The sequence below is a fragment of the Oryctolagus cuniculus genome, chromosome 10, assembly GCF_964237555.1.
Source record: "Oryctolagus cuniculus chromosome 10, mOryCun1.1, whole genome shotgun sequence".
Taxonomy (NCBI): domain Eukaryota; kingdom Metazoa; phylum Chordata; class Mammalia; order Lagomorpha; family Leporidae; genus Oryctolagus; species Oryctolagus cuniculus.
Window position 1 is genome coordinate 20,813,916 of NC_091441.1, and position 22,424 is coordinate 20,836,339.

At 42.3% G+C, this 22,424-nt stretch overlaps 1 protein-coding gene across 6 annotated transcripts in view; it reads right to left on the reverse strand.

Annotated features, from left to right (window-relative positions):
* Positions 1-833: 833 nt before the first annotated feature.
* Positions 834-22,424, reverse strand: part of ONECUT2 (one cut homeobox 2) — a 56,732-nt gene continuing 35,141 nt past the window's right edge. Inside the window, exons 2-4 of one of the 6 annotated variants that reach the window (XR_007921443.2) lie at positions 3,535-15,396; positions 3,268-3,350; positions 834-1,372 (exon numbers count right to left, since the gene is read on the reverse strand). Coding sequence is in view for 1 of the 6 variants with exons in the window: in XM_051851187.2 (XP_051707147.1) it covers positions 15,110-15,396 (287 nt within the window). In the remaining 5 variants the exon portion in view is untranslated. Of the gene's footprint in view, positions 15,397-22,424 lie in introns of all 6 variants that reach the window. The other 5 variants (XR_007921442.2, XR_007921441.2, XR_007921440.2 and 2 more) reach the window with 5 other exon arrangements.

Consider the following 22,424-nt stretch of genomic DNA (forward strand, 5'->3'; position numbering starts at 1 on the left):
TTATTTGAAAGAGATGGAGAGAGACAGAGATCTTCCATCCACTGGTTCACTTCCACATACCTGTAATTACTAGGGCTGTGCCAGGCTGATGACAGGAGCCTGGAACTCATTCTGGGTCTGTCACGTGGGGAGAAGGAACACAAGTACTTGAGTCACTGTGTGCTGTTTCCCATGGTGTTCCTTAGAAAGAGGCTGGAATCAGAAGTGGAGCACTTCAAACCAGGCATTATGATATGGGGTGTGAGCATTCCAAAGTGGCATCTTAACCAAATGCCAGCCTAAGAATTTTGTAATTCATTAATTTACAGAAAATAATAATCTGCAGTATTATGTATGCAAAGATATAAATTACTTCAAAAATTCTTGGCAAATGAAAAGATGGAAAGGATTTTGGGTTTAACCTATCGTAACTTCCACCTTGTACATTTGGAGAAACTGAAGACCAGAATTTGAATGATTTGCTCAAAGTTATACAACTAACTTGTAGCAGAGTTTAGATGCCATATGAATGCTCTTAGCTCCAAGTCTGTTTGTCTGCCTTGATTCTTCCACAGGGTGCAAATTATGTGGTCTTGCTCTTGACTCACCACAGGTGACTCACATGGAATCTGTATAAGGATAAGCTTAGGGTAGGTTATCTCTAAAGTTTTAATAGCTTAAGAACAAGGTACTCTTTAGAGTATCCCTGCGTTTGTGTGACTGATAACTGATTATAGAATGTGCCTGCGTCCTGTTAGAGGAAGAAGTTTCAATTTCACTTTATGAAACTACAATGGGAGGCAGTGTGAGAGTGTTTGAGTCTTTCTAGGAAGGGAGAAAGAAGGCCACTGAGCCATGGTCAATGAATTAAAGCAGTTTATTTGACATTAATTGCAGAATTTACAGCACTACCATTTAATGATAGGAATAAAAATAGAAAGAATCCAGTGTAAGCAACGTTGCAGACAAAACAGGGTAGGGAGTGAGCAAAATTGAAAATGTAATTAACATTCAAAGAAATCTTCCCAAGGACAGGGAGCTTGCTAGGGGTGAGCATACCCTTGACAATGAAGAGTCATCCTCAGTCCCCCCAGGATTTGAGGGCAGCCGGTGGACATATGTCCTGCTGACTGTCCTTGGAAAAGCTGTCATCACAATCTGACTTCATATGTCTGACACAGGGCAAAGTCTGGGTTCTAGCACGCTTGGGAATACAGCCCAGGGTGAAAGGAAATAAGCATGTGGATCAGTGTGTGGGTTTTCTTTTGCAAAACAGGAGGAAGTGTGAATTTTAGGTGCATGTTTTCCTGATTTGAAATGTAAGAGGTGATGGCAAACAGAATGACTAAAAATAACAGCTTCAAGTTTCCAATGATTTTCTTTGAGGTAATATCTGTAGAAGCAAGGAAATAAAATGAGAGATGTGCATGTGACTCTCTGATCTCCTGTCCTCTTGGAATCTGAACACACACCCATGAGTCTGGGTAGTTGGGTTCTATTAAAGTGCTGGGTTTCTGGAACCACTTTATAGAAGGCAGGTGGTAAAGGGTGTTCTTGGACAGAGAGGAATCATATTCCAGAGCTATGTCCCCGTGGGTTTCTTTTCCATTTTGAAGCTTTAAACAGAGCTGGGACTTCTCTTACCACTCCGTCCTTCCCCTACTACAGTCATTTTTAAATACCATAAAGTAACCAACAGATTGGAAGAAAGGAGTGAAGCCCCACAGGCCAGCATGCAAAATTAAAAGGTGTTTTTAATACCACAAGTAAACACATCTGAGGCCGAGGCCAAAAGTGAGAAAATAGCCAAGACTGATTTGGATCTGAGAACAGAGCCAGGTGGAAAAAAAGATACTGGAACTTGTGTGGAACTGGAACTTTGATGGGAGGGTAGTTTTTCTTATGAGATTTCACCAACCAAAAAAGAACTGGCAATACCTGCGATAATGAAGTATTCATTTAGGTGGAAATATTCAAATAGGAAAAAAATTGGCCAGGCTGTTTCTCTGAAGGCCAAGAAGACACCTTCTTTGAGAAAAGTAAACAATGAAGAAAAGAACTAATTAAAATGTTGATCAATCCCTAATTATCTTTGCCCATGAAACCTTTGCAGAAAAGGCTGAACTGCTCTTGGATGGAAGGGGAAAAATAAGATTTGCTGATTGGAGATATGGATTCACAGAGAAACCAACAGCAAGTTTACTCCTGCTTCAGCTCTCTGCCTCCAAACTTCAGCAGTTCTTTATCAGCCTGTCAGTCTGAAGCTCGGGTTTTTATTTCAGAAATCTCAGCATGCCAGATGTTCTGCAACCTTTCGTGGTGCAGAGTTCTCTGGTAGCATTTGGACTTGTGTACCACAAAAACATGGTAAAGAAAGGAAGTGATATTTAATCTTCAAGGATGTACCTGTTAATGATGTGACTACCTACCCAATAGCTAGTCTTTGGATACTTCACCTTTCTTCCCAGATGGCAGGTTCCCAGTCACAGTCTGAAAAAAATCTTTCCTAGACAATAAACTGACTCTTATGCGAAATGCCAGTGAAGCCAAAGTAAAGGATATGGGGAAACTCTAAATGCTACGAGTTTTTGAAGAGGAGTTATATGCTAAGATAAAGTCTGCATTGATGGGCAGTGTTTTTTGTTGGCTCAGTAGCTGTGGTTCAGCCTGTCCCCTAAGAAAGACCAACAGCATGGGCAATGTGCAGGACCCCTGAGAGGGGAGCAAGGCACAGAGAGACAGTACAGGCTTCTTTTCCCTCTGTGTTTTTCCAGTTCAAAGAATTTGGTCTATCTAAAATACAACTTAGAAACAAAACATTAAAAACCCCTATTCAATACCTATCTTTGTATTCCAAATAATTATCTCCAAAAGTGTTGAGTGAGAAAGCTAAATGGGATGTACACAATGGGTGGGAAGAGGGCTTCTGCTCCGGAAGAGCACTGCATTGAGGAGAAGTAGATCCCTACAGATGTCAAGAGAAAGGGGACCGCCTTCATTGATGACCCAGGTGGAGTCAAGCAGATGGGTCACCACAGCCTTGGCTGAGTCAATTCAACTTGGGGAGGGTAGGTATGTGTGTGGAGTTACAGACCATTCAAAGTTGACATTTTCTCCATCTTGCCTTTCCTATACAAATCAGTTTCTGCCCTCATGCTGCCATGTGCTTAAGGGTAAGGGGTCTCAGAGAAGCTTTGGGATCCAGAAAGAGGAAAGTTAGAGAGTTCGAACCCAGCTCTTTTTAAAGCTGAAAGATACAGAGATGTCTTCCTAGTGCCCCAAACCTACCTTTTAGCCCATGACCTTCCATTGGTTTTCCAGGGCAGGCCCATATTCCCCCCTTGAGGCCACAAAAAGATAATTCCATAGTTCTGTGTCTCCAAGGAAAAGGACATCCATTAGCACAAAGCATTGAGTAAAAACCCTTTAATAACAAAATAACATTCACAATGTAGCTACTTCAGTTGTCTGGAAAACTCCGCTTACACTAGATTCAACATATCACTTTCCACAAAGTTAAAAAAAAAGGACATGAAATGGCATAACAAAATATACCTTGAATTTCATAGAGAAGTCTTCTTGGCAAATCCCAGTGAGCCAGACCTGTGTGTGGCCTGTGATAGAAAAGACTGGGCACACTCATGTCTCAGACACCCTCTGTATTCTTTGGATTTAAAATGCATTTGAACTTTGTCGATACAACAATATCTGCATCAAAAGGAACAATTTGTGGTTTTGTGAGTAGGTGAGAATTTTACTGAAATAAATATGGGTTTGATTTATTGCAGAAGAACATATAAAGCTTTCTGGAAGGTTAAACACTATTACAATCATCAACTGTCTTACAAAAGCTGATTTAAAAATTCTTGTATCCATTCCCATCTTTGGCAGATTAATTAGAAGAAAAATAAAAATACTGTTTTACAAAGCTTTCATGATCACAATGTACTTTTATAAGGCCAACTAAAACCATGTGGTTTTGTATTAATGAATACACTCCCTATGCAAAATAAAATGTGCTTGGTGGTTGATTTGGCTTTATGTCAAACATATCAGCTTGGGGAACAGGTATGAAGCTTGAGAGTGGAGCTCAGAACTTAAATATCAGAAGTTTGCCCAATCCTCTGCCGTGGAAAAATATCTTTTGAGATACAGAGACCCCGGATGACTGGGGATGGTGTTCATAATCTGTATTTGAAAACTGCTTCTACTTCCCCTTTAGAAGATGGATAGAACATTGTGGGGTGGATAGAGTCAGTTACAGTGACCTCTGACCCTAGTGAGGAGAAATTATGTTGCAGCTGCACAGGTGAATTTTTTGGGAATGGTTCTACATTTTTTTCTGAAACCACTTGGTGGAATGTCCAGGAGAGTGGACAAAAAAAAGCCAGAGAAGAATTAGTGATATTGATGCCATTTGAGTTTCTGCTGGAAACTGACCTGACAACAAAATATTAGAAGAAACCACACACAGTCAAAAATTGCCATTGCCGAGCCAGAGACCCAAGAGAGCTAAAGCTGGATGAATTAGCATCCCCAGGTGTGTGGCCAGATGGGTCTGAGGTCATGAACACAAAGCCAAAATCACTCTTTCTAGTGGGAATTAAAAAGGCAGAGGTGAGTTGCTTTTCTACACTTGTTTTCAAACCCCTCTTGGATACAGTGATGTAACTGGGTTATGAGGATCCCAATTTGTGGAATGCAGGTTGACTAACTCAACTTGGAATGACCTTTTTCATTATAAAATTTGAACCCGATTCAGTCTCATTTTGAAATCCCAACAGATGTGAAGGTATTTTCGAGGTGAGACATCTCCCAATAAAACCAATATTACCACTGTCTGAGGCTGAACTGTGTACATTTTCACAGGTTAATGATACACAACTGTTCCACGACTGCTAACAAACAATAGGCGTCCATGCATAAATAAAGTCTGTGAACCGAAGGGGAGGATCTAGTTCAAAATGAAAAAATGTTGCTATTAAAACCACAATGCATCACACAGCTAAATTTTTAGCTTCATGCATAAAATTATAGCACTGATTGGCAGTTGCTAATTATAATACTACACTGTTAACACAGAACAATTAATTGTTCAGACCAAGTAGCACAAAAGTAGAAAATAATCATTTTTTTAACAGAGCAAATGAACACAGATTGTTTCTTCAGCAAAATATGAAACTGTAAACTTTGGGCTCATTCTGCAACTTTCCCCAATCCAGAATAAATAAAATCCAAAGGGGAAAAAAAAGAACATACATTTTCTTTTTAAGCGCACCTTTTTGTCTATTACAAAAGCACAACCTAAAACGTATAAAGCTTTTTTTTCTTTTTTTTCTTTTTTTAAATCACAGTTACCAAAAGAAACAGTGAATAATTTATTACATACGCTATAATAACATTACTCTAAACACTATTATCTATGAGGTATATCTGAGAAAATTCGGTAAGGAATTGCGCGGTCTGCATTGCCAACATGCCCAGGTTCATATTAAAGCTTTGGAACCATGAAGAACTAGAAAAGGGGAAGAACGGGGCGGCAGGAGGAGGAAACATAGAGAAAGAACCTTTGGTATTAGTACAAATCTTGTTCTTTGCAGGGTTGCATTGCAAAGCACCACAGTACAATAAGCCCACCAATTTACTGCATGGAGGCCCAGTTGAAGCTGAGGTATTCACAGGAAGGATTAAAAAAAGCACAGAGAGGTCCAGACTGGCTAAATCGTTGCTTTGGTTCAAGCAAGGCACTCGTCCCGTGGTTATGTCACACTTTGCAAGTGAAGCATGAGGCTTGAGGGGGGATTGCTGAGGAGGGGTCTGCCACTGGGGGATGTTTTCTGTGTTCAGGCTGCCATCACTCTTTCAGGCTGCCATCACTCTTTCTAGGTTCTCCCTTATGGGGGCTTGGTGGTGGGAAGGCTGGGGAAGGTAATATTGACTTACAGGGGAGCACTCTGCTGCCCTATGAGTTAAATCATCTTTGTTGGATTCTCAGATTGTCTGAGACTTCTGTTTCCAATAAGAATCTGGGAAGAAAACCAAAGCAATTTGCTGATTGGAAGAAAGGCCTTACAGGTTTACCTTGTATAGGGAGAAGAGAGCGCTGTGAGCCTGTTGAGACAGCAGGGAACTTGTCTGTATGTCAGGATGGTGCTTAGAAAGTCACAAAGAGGGCAACTGAATGTGTCCTACAGTTGTCAGTCTGTCTTCTAAACTCTACTAGCTACCCTCTGTTGATGCATGGAACTGACAAGTTGATTGGGTCTTTCCTGTCTTAGCTTCTCTTTCTAAATGGGTTCCTTAAAAGCTCAGAATAACTACATTACATGAAATGCAAAATACCAGTACTCAGTGGAAAGCATTCAAGATAGGAGGTGGATCTTTGCATGTGTCTAAAACCCATTTGATCAAAAGCTGAGAAAGATTCTATGACTAACATCTGGATCATTTTGATGGATGGATCATAATAGTGATTTAGTCATTTGATAGAATTAAAAGAAACATAAAACCAATTAATTCCATGAGTAATTAGAGAAGAGGGAAGCAACTTAAACTGACATTAATTTCTCTGGAAGTCTTAGATTTTTCATTTACAATGAATAACCAAATGATGTGAAGCTTAAACTTCCCTCATAAATACAGAGTTGGCTTAGCAATGAAGTGTAAGCACCCAGAATGTAAAGCTGGAGAACCGAAATGTCATATGTATAAATGGTGATCAAATGTTCTTAATAAATGCTGACTTAAAAAACTATAATAATTAAACTCAATCAGATAAGGGTGAACCTTCTCCTCTCACTGAATCAAAAGCTTATTTATACAATACTGTGTAGTGGTGCGGTTAAGAAGCAGTCATCCTGTGGGCTCAGTAATGCCTGGATGAGCCCTGATATTTCAAAGCTGATTACCTTTATTAAGCAACTGATTGTATATGACTATGTGGAGATATAACTGGACAGACACAGAAAATGCCTGTGGCTGTTTCCGCAGAATGAAGTGTCAAGGGATAAACCACAGTGTCTGATGATGGTTAAAGGACTGCCACCTTCCTGTCTGCCCACATGTGACCTGTCTCAGGCCTAGGTGACACTGCACCATGGGCAGTGCACTGGGGTGGAGCCAGGAGGCTTACGTAGCCTTCGTCTCTAGGTAGTCATTTGACTGAAATAACTGTGTCACTCCTGCAGCCCTAGGGGCAGGACTAAGGGATTTCTAAGGGCCTTTCCAGCTCTGTTGTCCAGTGGTTATGAGTTGCTGTGGTTTAGTAATTGGAACTCTTTCCTGTGACGGCTCCTAAGTGGGGACAGGCTACGGCTAGGACTGAAGGCCATTTCCAACCAGTATTTTTACCCATTTGGAATCAGAATTTAAGGAATCCAAATATAACAGTGTCCAAACTTGCACCCCTGAACATGAGGAGGGGACAGCAAACAAATGAGCGAAACACAGAAAATATCCCTTTCCAAATTAGCAGCCACCATCGCATAGATAATCATTTCTTTGGGGTATCTGAGCTGTGGCTGTACATACCATACATCAGAGAGAATAGTTCAAATTATAAAAGAGCACAGGCAAAACGCAGACCGCACAGAGAAAGAAATCTTTGGTATCTTTGGTGTCATCAACACGATTAAAATTACACAAGGAAACAGTCAGTGAGGTAGCCTCCTTTGGTTCTCACTAGAAATAGAAAGTTTTTTCTGTTTTTCTTTTTTCTGCTTTTTTTATTCCTTTTTTTTTTGTTTTGTTGCTTTACACACACACACACACACAGAGTTCATTCTTGGAAGCAGCTAGTGTAAGGGTTTCTCTCTTTTTGTTTATGATTTATTTTTTTTCCAGTTTCTGTATAGAAGCCCCGAAATCCAGGCTGGTGAGGCAGGGTCTCAACTTAAGTTTTCTGAATGCACAAGTTCAGGTTGAATAGTCATTGCTTGTCCACGAAATTTTGCTCTGTTGTTCTGACAGCAAACAAACTGCAGTGCTCTCTGTTGTTTTAAATAAAAAATATAAACTATACAGTGCACCTTTCACAGATGCTGAATAAGTTAAATAAATAAGTTACAATAGGAAGGCTCTGAGGGCCTCAATAACTAGGAAGTGAAGTTCGCCTGGTACCAGGTGGGGCTGCGAACTTAAATTAAATAATTTAATAATTGTTACTTAACCTATTTTAAAAGTTAACTCAAGAAGGAGAAATATCCCCAATTCTGCTTTTTTTTTTTTCTGTAACCTGTAGTTAATTCTTCCCTGCCTGTAACAGAATTTTACTGCTTTATAAAGCAAACTAAACTTCGAGAGTCATCTAAATAGGATTTTGCATCTCTGATGCACCATTGGTTTAGATTTTGATAAATAAGCACAAGAAATAAAATCCAACAAAGGAAGGATGATTAAATAAGTACCCAAATCCTATACATTGCAGTACTAAAACTAATTTAAATAAATTAATTACAGTCACCGTACTTAGCTTGTTGGGTGATAACCCAAAGAGACAAGATTAAAAAAAAAAAAATTTTTTTTTGGAAGTTGTGTGCACTTTTTGGCTGACAAAATGTGTAACCTCTTTCTGTGTCTAAAATTAAAATAAAGCAGTGAATTATAATTTCTAAAGCCTTTTCACATTAAAGACCATTTAGATGTGACAAGCATGAAAAAAAAATCACCCCCCTCCCCCCAGCTGGCACAGCCTCCACAAGGCCATGTCACCATCATCTCAACCCTGGAAACCAGAGCCCACTTTCTCCCCGTTGCTTTGCACATTATTATTTTTCTTTCTTTTCTTTTCTTTTTTTTTTTAATTTTTTGGTCCCTTTTCAGGTCTTTGGATTTAGCTTTAGTTATGAACGATCCAGAATAAAGCTATTCAACCGAAGCCATCAAGCATAGGTGTCATTCTGATACAGGTGATTGAATAATATCCAGAGTTTCTTGAAAGTTAAGTTTACCTTGGGTGTGCCCAAATGGAAGTAATTCCAAGTGTACAAAATGGAGATGCTGGGATACTTTTTTCCCCTTCCTGTACTTTGGTTTTCAATGTTACAATAAATAATAATGAAGACAATGTATATTGTAGAAGTAAAACATACATGTTAATTATTTAAAATTTATTTATCGTAACAGATTACAGTAGAGATGTATTAAGATGTCTGTACACACTTGTATGTACACAGTCTAGACACTTATAGGTATTGTGTGTTGCTGTAAAGACATGAGTGAGAATACATATAAAAATATGTATCTAAATCTGTATACATCCAAGCTGACAGACTGTGTAAGCTTTAGGCCAACTTAGCTATCAAGATTTATGCTACACCAAATGCCTACTGCTAAAAATGGAGCAGAGTGGAACATTTCCTTTGGATGAATGAATCTGTAGCAAGGTGTTTTTTCTCCACTAGAAAGGCATTAGCTGTTTAATTCCAATTAACCTAACTCAAAAATCTGTATGGGAAGGTTGGGCTCTAGCTTGGATGTGCCTCAACCTGTCAGAGTCATTTTGGTACCATTTTGGACAATGAGGGATTGTGAGATTCATACCATGGCCCATTAGCTTCAATTATGATATATTTCTATCTATTTACATGGGGGAAGGGTTCCTATATTAATTTTTAAAAATTATTTTTGTACTTTATTCTGGGACTTTCTAAAACAAACAAAACTCCACTCCACCCCTGACTTTAGAAAGAAACAAATCATTGATGTAAATAGGAATTGGGTCATCCACATTTAAAGCCAATATCATTATCTTTTGAGATTTATACAACCAACTGGGGTGTCAGTCTTCCTTCAGTAATGATTTCTGAGGCTTTATTTTAAAACTTGGAATTTTTGTTGTTTCAGAAATAACTTGTTTTTAAAAGTAAAGAATTTTCACAATCTAACCAGATTTGTAGATAAATTTCAAAAGATACAGGTATACCAGGTCTATTCCTTCTTCTACCACTTTCCATTCCCTCATCCTAGTTAGGCTAACAAGTCTGAATCACACAGCATTAGCAACAACAACAAGAAAACTCAACTCTAATCTGTTATTAATCTAGAGGGTTATTCTCAAAGTACTTGTAACTGGGGCTTGTGGTAATCCCTGACCGCGCGTATCATCTCTTTTTCTCTTTTTAAAAAATAGAATTCATTTTTCTTCAACAAAATTGGAACCCAGTCTGTTCTTTTGTTTAAAAAAAAATTCCAACTATACAACCTCCTGAAAACCCAAGTTCATTCTAAAGGCTTGCTGTCATGACACTTTGATACACAGATACTCCTGTAATTCTGCCAATGCTTTCAGAAGTGTGAAAGTTTCTCCCCACACCCAGGAAGTAGTGATTTTTAAAAAATCGTTTCAACTTTAATTTCTTGTCACTAATAGGTGAGTGCCCAGCATAGACATGGTAAAATGGTTGATTATCCAAAAGGTCCTATATTTGGCTTCGAAATACATTGTTTGACTTTAGCAGAATTACCTTTCTAATTTTGATTTTATTTTGCCTTGAAGTGAAAAATTAAGCGTGGCTTTCCTAACCTTACAGTTGCCAAGAGCTTGTGGGAGAAGAGCAGCTGTCTAGCATACTCTGATTTCTCCAGAAGCAGTATCATGCTAGGTTCTTCCTGGCTCAGTCTAGCCCATGCCTTTATGGAGAACAACCTAAAGCACCTTTTACATTTTAGCAAAAGTTTTCAATACTGGTGTTGAGGTTTTACCACTGCTGCTATTTTCCTTTGAAAAATAAATGTATTGGCTCTATCTTCTTTTTAATTTCCTGGAATGAAAGAATTACATCCCCAGTACCAAAATCACACTGAAAAACAAAGCTAGCCTATTTATGTAAAGGAATGAAGAAAAAAAAATGTCCCCACTCAATAGCCGTAAGCATTTGTATTTCTACTGCCTGTCAAGTTTGGTGGAGAACTGTCCCTTTACACTGTCCCATTCATTGCTGATGGCTGAGGCATGCCTGGAATTTTTCTTGGATTAAGGAAATGGATTCTAAACTATAACCAAGTCCATATGGTTATGTTCTTTGAAATTCTTAATTTAAAATTTTAAGATACTTGAGGAAACACACTGGGTTAGATTCTATTATCTTTCAATATAGCATTTTTTTTCAGATGTCTAACAAATTGAAATTTTGCATGACTTAAAATTTGGATACAAAATGTATAGGTACACATGTATTTTTATAAATGTAAATAATTTTTTAAATGCAAGCATTTCTCTTAGATAGGACACTATCTGGTATGAGACATTTGTCAGGCGCTACTGCAGGGAGTTACTGCCTTTTCTTACTTTGCAACATCTTCCTCCACTCATCAGAACATTGGTTTGGCCAGTGTTGAAATTTCAGGGCACAAAGACAGCCTCTTTTGGTCTAGACATCTTTAGAGGATGTCCAAGACCAAATGCTGAGGTTAATGTGTCGAAGAGTCACTAATCAAACCAAGTAGGCTTGGTTCCTCAATCTAACCTCAAGAAGAACAACCATTTCCAGTGGCTACAAGTCACCAGGACTCATTTAGAAATTCCAAAGTTGAAATTCATCTTTATCAACCCACAGGGTAGCAACCCCCAGCTGAAATGTACCCTTTTCTAAGTCTTCTGATGAAGGGTACATGAAGTATGAGCACAGGATAAAGGGACACAAGGGAGCAATCAAGGAGTGACTCCCAGGCAGGATGAATCACAAAAATCACAGAGAGCCTCATTTTCTTACGCTCCACGACGACTTCCCCTGCACGGTGGGAGCAAGGAGGGAGACAGTGGAGCTCTCCTGGGGGAGGATTCTGGGACTCTCCTCAAAACTTGCTTTATATTTTCTCTCCAGGATTGCAATATCCCCTACCCCAACGCCACCACTGCCCCACCCTAGAGCTGGCTGTGGTTGCAACACAGGCTTGTCAATGCAAACTGGCAATTACCACCCTGAGGAAACCTAATCAGCCCATTGCCACAGGAGCTGGACTTCTCCGTGAGAAGTCCCTTTTGGTGGATCCACTCACTGAGGGGCTCTGGAAAACCCTGATGGACAGGCATCTCCTGGAGGACAGGAGAGTGCGTGGGGCTGGCCTCACATCCCATGCCTGATGGGAACAGACCCCTGAGCCTTCCCAGCAGTTGCAGATGAGCACTGCACTGTCCATGGCTCAGCTTTGGTGGATGAACCTCACTCACCATCTTGACCATGGTTGAGGCATAAAATAGGGCTTAAAATTCAAATCAAGCTCATTCACCCCATGGATCCATTTACCAACAGGTTAAATGTTGAAATCCTTGAACTTGACTTTCAACCTTTCCCAGGAATTTTCATAGAAATGTGAATACTCCACATCATCCACAGTGGCAAATTAACTCTGAAATGGCATGAGAAATGAGCAAAATTCTGAACTGAATACTTAGCAAATGAAGCACTTGACAAAAACAAGACATGAATTTGGACAGCAAGAATTTTGAGTGATCACCAATGTCAAGTTGATCTATATATGTATTCATATATTATATATATCTTTCTTTAGAAATGCAACTTTACAGCTGATTTTTAAAAAGCTAATAGAAAAGTAGAAACTGGCAATTATTTTTACATGTTTTCCCCCACCCCCAAATGAAGCCCTGTTAGGATGTAGCAGTCCCATGAAGACGAGACTGTAAACTCCTCTATAAACTCTTTGGTTCTGTGGCTCGGGAGAGGATGTGTCACCAAGACCCCCCTCCCCCTTGACTCTCACTCCCCTTTCCTCCCCTGATGATCAGACTCTGAACATAGAAGGAACCAAGTCTAAGGGTTAAGCAAAGAACATTCAAGTGACAATACCAGTCCCCACACTGCTGAGCAGAGAGGGGAGACTCATTCAGTATCCCAACATCTTGAACTTGGAGTCCATGGAAGCTTTTTGAGAGATTCCATGTTGGGGTTAAAAAACCCATAAGACAAACTTAAAGGGAAACAATAACATCAAATAAATGACCCTTTCCTTTTGTTGCTCAGAGAAACAAAATTGATTACCTTTGTACAGATCAATGGCGCTATTAGTATTTTAGCCAGGCAAGAAGAGATAATGAACTGAAACAAAAGGTGTGAGAAATCCTCATCTTTGGTATTGTAGCTGTTGAGGTTTCTGTTGCTCTGTTCCGTGTTCTTTTGAAAAACTGCATAGGCACAAATTAAAGACAATCTTCAACTTTAAGATTACCGCGTGAGTTGTCAAATGAAGCAGCAGCCACTGAGGCCCTTCCTTACTTCTATTCTTGTCTCAACCCTTTCTTTAAAATCTGCTTCCAAAAATTGTCCCAAGAGGTCTGTTTGAACACAGTGTGTCTCGCCGTTTTTTTGTTTTTGTTTTAATTTCTGTCGTGTTTCCTTCTTGGTGGTGATTTCCACTGATTCACGGATTTATTTATTCACTTTAATGGGACAGTTTTGTTTGTTGCAGAAGTAGGTGCAGAAAAAGTTTCTTTGGTTTCGATTAAGTAATTCATAAAAAAGTCAGTCTCAAGTGTCTGTAAAGAATCATTGCTGCGTTTGGCTTGCTTTGAACACCCCCACGGTGCCCACCTGGGGCCGTTCACTGGTAAATACGCACATCGTGACCTTCGCAATCTCCCGGAGTTCTGCGGGTGCTCTCTCTGCCACTTGCTGTGGGAAGGTGACAGCCAGGAACCAGAGCTGGCATGGTGAAGCTTGGCTACTGTCCTTGGCGTGGCTGGTTCGCTCAGCCTGATGGTGAGCCTGATGCAAGAGCTGAATGCCGTTCGGGGTTGCAGAGGTTTTCTGATTTCTAAAAGTAATCACAGTATTTCTAGGCTAGAAAATGGCAAGTAAGAAACGTCTTTGGTTTGCAGTATTCTGCTTCTTTGGTGTGCTGTGTTTTTTTTTTTTTTTCTCCAGATTTATGTAGCTGTTTTGCAAGGATGATTCAACATGGAGGAGATTTAGGACTAGATGACAGTCATGAGCAACATGCATGGTGGTTTGGTTTATTATTTGTTTCCTTGCTAGAAAACACTGAAAACATTCCTACTAACTGGATGGATGAGGGAACAACAGAAATCAGAAAGTGAGAGAATGAGTTATGCAGTGATCATAATGCGTGATAGGAGGAACCAGATGACTAATAAACCAAGAAGGATATATTAATGCTCTAAAAATATTTAGATCTTTTAAAATGCTGTATCTTCTCTATGTACCGTAACAGTTAAATTGGCCTCCTGAGTGTGCGTCTGCATTATGTACAAACAGAATTTGTAGCAAACTGCAAAATGTGCTTGAAGCCATGTTCCCAACGATTCCCCAAGGACTTCACGTTCGGCTTCTTGAAAATCCAGATGCGGTGAATCCAGAACCTTTCTTACTTCTGTTTCTCTTTGTTGTGCTTGATACTTTGAGCTCAAGTGAACTGATTTGTTTGGGGACAGATCCAAGACCATGTGAAATTTCCAGGAGGTAAGAAAATTGTAAACTGAATCAACTTAAAGTGTTCTAAGCTACTCAATGAAAAGATGCCTGAGTTGGAAAAACAGGTCCTTGGATTTTTTTTTTAACTTCCATATTTAAAACTTGTGCTCAGTAATTTCCATTCTGATGTTTTCTATACTATGGCTGTGAACTTTGGTGTACTGTGGTATCATGAGGCTAAGCACTTGGAAAGCAAATGAGGTCCATCTTGTCAGTAAAATTCTTCTCTTCCAATAGCATCCTGGAAGCCTACACTTAGAGTCTTTACACAGACCGAATTCCTACCATTTCCCATGGGGACTCTGACTGCAAGAGGTCGGCAGGACTCAAGTGGGACTGTTGACATTTGAAGGAATCCTGAGCCTAGGTGACACCATACTGGAATCAGCTCCTACAGGCCCCATTTGAGCTTCTGTAATGCTTAGCATGCTCAGAGGACAGTGTCTGGTTCAAAGAGATTCATTTTCAGCTTGCACTTGGACTCCATAGCCATTAAGAACAAAAAAAGAACACCTGGCCTATGATTACAGCTAGAATAGAAGTTTGTTTTCAAGAGAATTGTGCTTTCAAATCACCAGTGAAGGGCCCCAGCTGAGAATCCGGTGTCTTTTTCCTTTGTGTTTTCTTTTGGTATCTGTTGTCCTCATTTGGAGGTGACTTGTGCCCAAGTGAGAGTCCTTCCATCATGCTTTGGTGCAAGTGCTGGAGGTGGACGAGGAGCCCCCTGTGCTCAGGTCGTCTTGCCACTTCTCCAGGCTGCGGCGCCGGGCGTTCATGAAGAAGTTGCTGACGGTGGTGAGCTCCAGGCCCAGCTGCTGAGAAATGGTGATCTGCATCTCCTTCGACGGACGTTTATTCTCCTTGAAGATGGCGAAGAGCGTGCGGCGCTGGAGGTCGGTGAACACCAGGCGGGATTTCTTCTGGGAGTTGTTCCTGTCTTTGTTTGGTTCTTGCTCTTTACGTTTGCATGCTTGAAGGAAAAGAGAAGAAGGAGAGGAGTCAGGGAGAGTGGGAGAACCAGCACCTGAAAGGTGATCCATTGACAACATTGACCAGGTCGTACAAAGTGATGTAAAGCATTAAACTTTACTGTGCAAACTGCCGGGCTGTCAATACCCAGCCTTCCCAGCTCATCTGCGGGTGATGGAAGGCATCCGTTAACCATGGGCTGGGAGCCTGGGGAAGACAGCAGGGCCGGCTCACGCAGTCTGGTTGTGCAGTTGCCATTCTCTTTTTGTCCCTGCCCTCCCAGCACATCCTCAAAATTCCTTATCTCTGAAATCAGAATCTGGGAAGCGAGGGGAGACAGCAGGGCCCCGAGAGAAGCCCAGTGAGGGAGTTCCTCCTTCATGCAGCTGAGCCTGCAGAAGAACTGCAAAGTGCATATTTCCTTTTTTTCCAAATCAAACCTTCTACCCATCACGATTCTAAACATTGCTAACAGAATCAAATTGGAAATGACAGGGTGATGGTATCATTCTGACTCAAATCCCCTCCATTCTGACTTTGGAAACATTAAAAGCACAACAAAACAACCAGGGAGGGAAAGACTCAGGGTGTGGGTCTTGTAGGTGGCAGGGCCTGGATTTGAATACAGGCATGTCTGTCCTTACCACCTGATGAAGGAAATCAGAGCGCTCTCCTCAGGAAAGGCTTCCGTGAGATAACCTGGGTAAATGTTCACTTCTGGCCTTTTCTCTCACTGGATTCCTCTAGCAATCCAGAGCTAGGCCATTGGGCAGAAATTGTTTTGTTTTCAAAGGGAAATAAATGGAGACCTGGAGAGTGTAAGTGATGGCCCTGAGACCACACTGTCTCTCCTTCATCTCTCCAGGGTGTCACCCACACCCAACTGTACCTTGAAGACACCCTCTGTGCAGGGAAGTCTGGGCTCCACACCGGGATTGTGACTGTCACCTGTGAGGTCAGGTTCTGGACTCTGTTTTCCCAACCCCTTTGGGGAACCAGTGTGCTTGACCACACTGCTACTGCAGGTCCCTGACCACCATCTCTCATCCTTGCTCCCACCTCCTGGGATGCTTGGTGCCAAGCTTTCATCTGGAGGACTCTAAAAAAACAGCGATGTGTAATAAGCTCCCAGTAACAAAACTGTGGCAAAAACCTTCTGCAAATATTAGTTGAGGTCTTCTGTCAATTTCTAGTCCTTTGGATTAACCATATAGCAATCAATTTTCATACCAATATGGATTATTTTTCAGCTATAATAGTGCTTTTAATAGGGTGATTAGACAACATGGACTTACTAAATTACATTTGGTTATGTATAATGTGTGTATATATCCATATATATGTACATGTGTATGTGTGTATATATATGTTTCCATATATATATATGGAAAGATATAAACACTTAAGAAGGTACTTCAAAAGGCTTGTGGGAAATAGGATTAAAAGATGAGTTGACATTGGTACAAAAAATCTTGCAATGTATGCACATACAAAGTCTTCCAAAAGTTCATGAAAAAAGTATATCATGGAAAAACTATGGATGGATTTTGATATTTTTTGCACACAAGATAAATTTATCTTTTAATTCCATTTTCCATGAACCTTTTGAAGTACTTGTGTGTGTGTGTGTTAGATATACTCTTAATTTAGAAGAAAAATGTTAAAGACTTAATATTCAGCAGGCTGCAGAGAAAGACTAGGTCAAAGGGCTGGTGCTGTGGTGCAGTCACTGCCTGCAATGCCGCATCCTGGATAGGAGCTGGTTCCTGTCCTGGCTGCTCCACTTCCAATCCGGCTCCCTGCTGATGGCCTGGGAAAGCAGTGGAAGATGGCCCACGTGTCTGGGTTCCTGCCACCCGTGTGGCAGACCTGAGTGAAGCTCCTGGCTTCGGCCTGGCGCAGTCCCAGCTGTTGCTGCCATCTAGGGAGTGAACTAACAGATGGAGGATCTCTTTCTCTGTGTGTAACTCTGTCTCTCGAACAAATAAATAAATCTTTTTAAAAATATTTATTTATTTTTGTTTGAAAGGCAGGGAGAGAGAGAGAGGGAGAGAGATAGATTTTACATCTGTTGGTTCACTCCCCAATTGGCTCCAGTGGCCAGGGATAGGCCAGGCTGAAGCCAGGAGCTAGGAGCTTCTTCCGGGTCTCCCACTTAGGAGAGACAGGTGCAGGGGCCCAAGGACTTAGGCTATCCTTCGCTGCTTTCCCAGGCCACCAGCAGGGAGCTAGATTTGAAGTGGAGCAGCTGGGACTTGAACTGGCATCCATATTGGATGCTGGCACTACAGGCGGAGACTTAGCCTTCTATGCTGCAGCAAAAAAAAAAAAAAAAAAAAAAAAGTCAATACAACCTGCCTGTGCCTCCCCAGGTGCTCTCCAGAGTGCTCAGATTTCACATCAGCAAATGCAAAGCTGTAGGCTGTGGTCTCCAAATGTACAAGTACAAGAGCCTAAAGTACTGAGGCAGTTGATCCTTAATTTTCCCAGAGTCCTTACAGCTGGAAGTGGCCAGCCCATGAGTCTTACAAAAGCACTGGGCCAGGGGCTGAAGGAGTATCAAAAGAGGAGGGAAATACCCACTTTGAAAGTCTGAGAAGCTGACAGATTGAATGTTGTCTGGAAGCTGGTATGAGGTTGTAGCCTCAGAATTCTCATAACATAGCCAGCTGTCCCCTATAGGCACAGGTAGAGTGTAAATGGCATTAGTATTCCTAAAAATATTCCACTCTGTAGTCAGTAAGTACCCATTTCTGAACAGCCAGGGAAGGGCCAAATAGCTCCCTACAACTCAGGGTTGTGTCAGAAACCCAACTGAAGGGCAGGCGCTCATGGGCAGTGCAGTTGGAGTGAGACTACCACAACCTTATGCTGCTCAGCTGCTCCTGAGTCCCAGCTGCTCAAGGAAAATTCTGAATGGAAGGTAAGAGGTCAGCTGGGCCACCTTAAACCCTTGGGTTTAAACCACTGAACAACCATCTCTGTGCTTGACTGGAAGCTTCCTATTTGTTCTTGGAGAATTCACCCTGATTCTTGGCTACAGTCTTATGAGTACTGGAACAATGAGGAATCCTGTCCAGTAGCCTCACTAGACAGGAGGGAACATGGCTAAGACCTAAAAGCTAAAGTCCATATTTATAGTTTTGTATTTCTTGAGGCAACCAGTGGAAGGACAGTAGAGTGGCAAAGTGGGAAGCAGGTCCCCATCAGCTCTGCCACGGACTGCTGAGCGACTCCGGTAAGTCACTTTGCCTGCTTGTGCCTGGTTTGCCTAGAGGTGATGGCCAGAAATGCTTGCTCAGGTCCTTCTGGTGAGGGACTTGGTTTTCACAGCCTTTGTCCTCTAGCTGGCGGTTTTGCTCACCCAAACCAAAGGCAAATGTGGCCTTTCCTAGGGACACCTCCTCTCACCCTCCCTCAGTCCTCAGAAGATGGCGAAAACTGCCTCCTGCCTCCTGGTGCTTCACCCCTCCCCCCAGCAGAGGAGGGAATCAGGAGCTGGGCTCTCCACCCTCCCAGTCTGGAAGCTTCAGGGTTTGGGGGCACCCAGTCGCAGTCCTAGTGGGTGTGCATGAACTACCTGAGGGAGAGAGCAGCAGGGAAGGGTGGTCTCCTAGGTCTCCAGCTTCTGCAGTCATTGGCTTCTGCTCATATCTGATCCTTCACGTGGGACTCTTAACTTCTCTCACCTGTTTTTCACGTGCTTTCGGGCCCATGCCTGTCCTCTGGCCATTGCCTTTGTCCTCTGGGCTAAGCCCATCAGGCCAGGCTCCACCTCCGAGCCACGCCCACCTCAGTCTAGGCCTGCTCAGCGCCTCCCTTTCCACTGCCACCTAGAATGTCATTTCCTATGCAGACTCGGTGAGCATGGGGATTCCTGCAGACATTGCTTTTCCCGTCAATCCTCCCTAAAGCTGTAAGCACATGGCCCAAAGAGGGGTTGTTGCAGAAAGCTTTGGGGAGGACCCTGGCCCCACAGCAAACTCAATGTCAGGCAAAGATGCTCAGAGCTGGACAAGGGGGAGATCTCCAAGTAGCCCAGTTACCTGCAGCAGCCAAGAATCAGGGACAGATTTTGAGAGGAAGGAGCTGAGGGAATTGGGGCTTCCGGGAAGCAGCCCCACAGAGGAGCTGCGGCAGACTGATTGCAAAAACCTCCCTTATGTCTACATGTCTCATAATGTGACTACAGCTCCTCCAGCAAGATCCACCTTCTTGTGGCTCTGGGCCAACCTTTTGGCTGGCTTTGGCCGATTTGTGGTGGAGGTGATGGCACGGCAGCTGTGAGACCAGGCCTCCAGAAGCTGCGTGCTTGGTGCAGGCACTTTGGCCTGCTGGGGGAGATGGCCTGTCCTAGGCTGGGCCCTCTGGGATCACAGCCTCAGCTGACCCAGCAGCTTACCTCAGATGCTTGAGTGAGTCCAGCTGAGATCAGCCGAGCATGGTCTGGATCAGCAGATCAGCCCAGCCAACTTGCAGATTTCTGAACAGAAGTAAATGTTGTCTTATGCCACCCATTTTGCAGTTCTGTGTTGCAAAGCATTACTATGCTGACAGATAACTGATATAGAAACTGAGAACACCCTTTGCCTTCCTGCCCAGGGAGGGAGTGAAGTGTGTGGTGAAAAGCCTCAGCTTGAAATCGAGAACGTGCTCCATGTTGGCCACTTATCAGCTGCATGAACTTGGGCCTCAGTTTTCTCACCTGTAAATGGGGATACTAACAGCCACCACTCCAGGACATCAAGCAGCCAGCTGTAACATTTAGCACATAGTAGGCACTCAGGAAATGTGAACAGTTTTCCTTCACAGAGAGAAAAAGAGGATGAAGTCAGGAATTCATTATTTGAAGTGATTTCTCAGGTCTTACTCAAGAGTAGATGAACTGCTCAGAGGGCTCATGGCAAAGAAAAGGTTAAAGAGCTTTGTTTTCCTTGTGCAGTTGTCTCATAGCCAATTCCCGGCCTTGTGCAAGGTAAGACCGTTCTGTGTTTTCACACACGTGTCAGAGATCCTAATAGGTTGTGGACCACTGGTGTTTCCTAACATCACTAATTTATGTCCAAATACATTCTACATATGATGGGTATTGTTAGCCCATCATAAATAATGCAGCAGTACTCTATTCTCCTTGCATTCAGTAAATACTTTCCCTGAATAGTTCAATATGATCTTGCCAGGGCAGAGGCTGGGGGAGGGGAAGGAACTCATCCAGGCTGCATTTGTCAGCAAACACTTAACCTCCAAGTATATGGGTCTGAAAACTATGCCTATACCAGAATCCTTTTCATCTTGCAGCTGGACAGCGCCAAGCTGCCCCTTTTAGAAGGGCTTGCACTGAGGGGGAGAGTGACCTTCTTCATGGAAAAGGGAATACTCCAGGGGGAACGTGGGGGGCTGTAGTTATGTTGCAAAGATCAACCAAGGTCATCAAGTGGGGTTATGCCAGGAAAATCAATTACAAAATAGTTCACATTTGCATGTCTGACCTTGTTCCCTGAGAAAGCTATGGGTTTTGAGATAAGAATAACAAATAAAGAAACAAACTTCTTTCATTTTGTTGCTGCTAGAATAGCAAACCCATGGAAGAGGTGATGGTGATTTAAAAGCAACCTTCTTGTGGAACTAATTTGCATATTCTAGAACCTTCAAAATAATAAGATCTTGCATTAAACCAGAAAGCAAAAAACAAAATAGAAGAATTTCACACTTTGAAGTGGGCATTTGGCCTAGCAGTTAATTTGTCCACATCCCACATTGGAGTGCCTGGGTTCAATTCATAGCTCCAGCTCCTGACTCTGGCTTCCTGCTGATGCAGACCCTGGGAAGTAGCGGTGATGGCTCAAGTAATTTTGTTCCTGCCACCATTGTGGGAGACCAGGAGCTGCCAGCTCCTGGCTTCAGTCTAGCCCAGCTCTGGCTGTCATGGGTATTTGAGGAATGAACTAGTGGATGGGAATTCTCTGTATATCCATCTTTCTGCCTCTGAAATAAATAAATTTTTTTAAAATAATTGAACACTTTTTGATACTACATATTTAATCTTCAGTTAATCTTCAGTGTTGGTCAGTTTTGGTCATGCAGGCTAAGAGCAAGTGCCAACAGATTACTATGAGGACATAGGAGAGGGTGACATACAAGGAGTTGGGGCTTAGGCTCTAGGCAGTTCCATTGTTCACTCAGGGCTAGTGCTAGGACATTGATAACCAGCTAAGAGCAGGGAAGGCTTACTGGAGGGGGAGATGCTATTTAAAAGTCCATATTTAATCTGTGCTTCTTAAATTTTGGAAGCTGTGGTTTCCAGTTAGATTCCCTGTAGTCTGTTCTATTTCTCTGTGGAACTTTATCATCAAAGGCTACCTGGATCCAAATTACTACTGAGCCAGTCCAATGAACTTGGCCCCAACAATTAAACTCTTAACTTGGCCTTTGTTTTTCCAAATGGCCCTGATCTGAGTTGGGGGTAGGCTGGGGAGAGCTTGGTGGCTTTGTCTCAAGTTGAAGATCCGGCTTTCTCAGAAACTTAGTCTTCATGGACCAAATGCCAATCCATTCAGGCAGTGGAGCCAGTGACATCCAGACCAGCATCCCTTTAGGGAGCCAGGAGCAGAGGCCAGGGATGCACTGTGCCAAGGGACTTGTAGTCCACTGGTTGTTGGCTTTCCTTTCCCCTTTTGTTCCCTTCTAATTGTGGGTATAGGCAAAGCCCTGGCAAGACCTCTAAGCCATTGGGCAGAGTGTCCTGGACAGCTCACATGCATGTGAGAACCCAGCTATATGGTTTATTAGAGCCAACATTACAGTCAAGAGGATGTGGAAGCAAGAGGGAAGGAGGAGAGAGAGCAGACTGAGACAGAACAAGAGAGAAGGAGGGGAACGCAAGCTGCCCAAAAGTCCTGCAGCTGGCCCAGCCAGACAGGCCCTACTTCCACTTCCCTGCAGCAGAAGGTCTGATGGTAAAAGCAAGGAATCCTGAAGAATGGGATTCTAACAGGAGATGGTCCAGGCCAGCCAGTAAAACCATGAGGC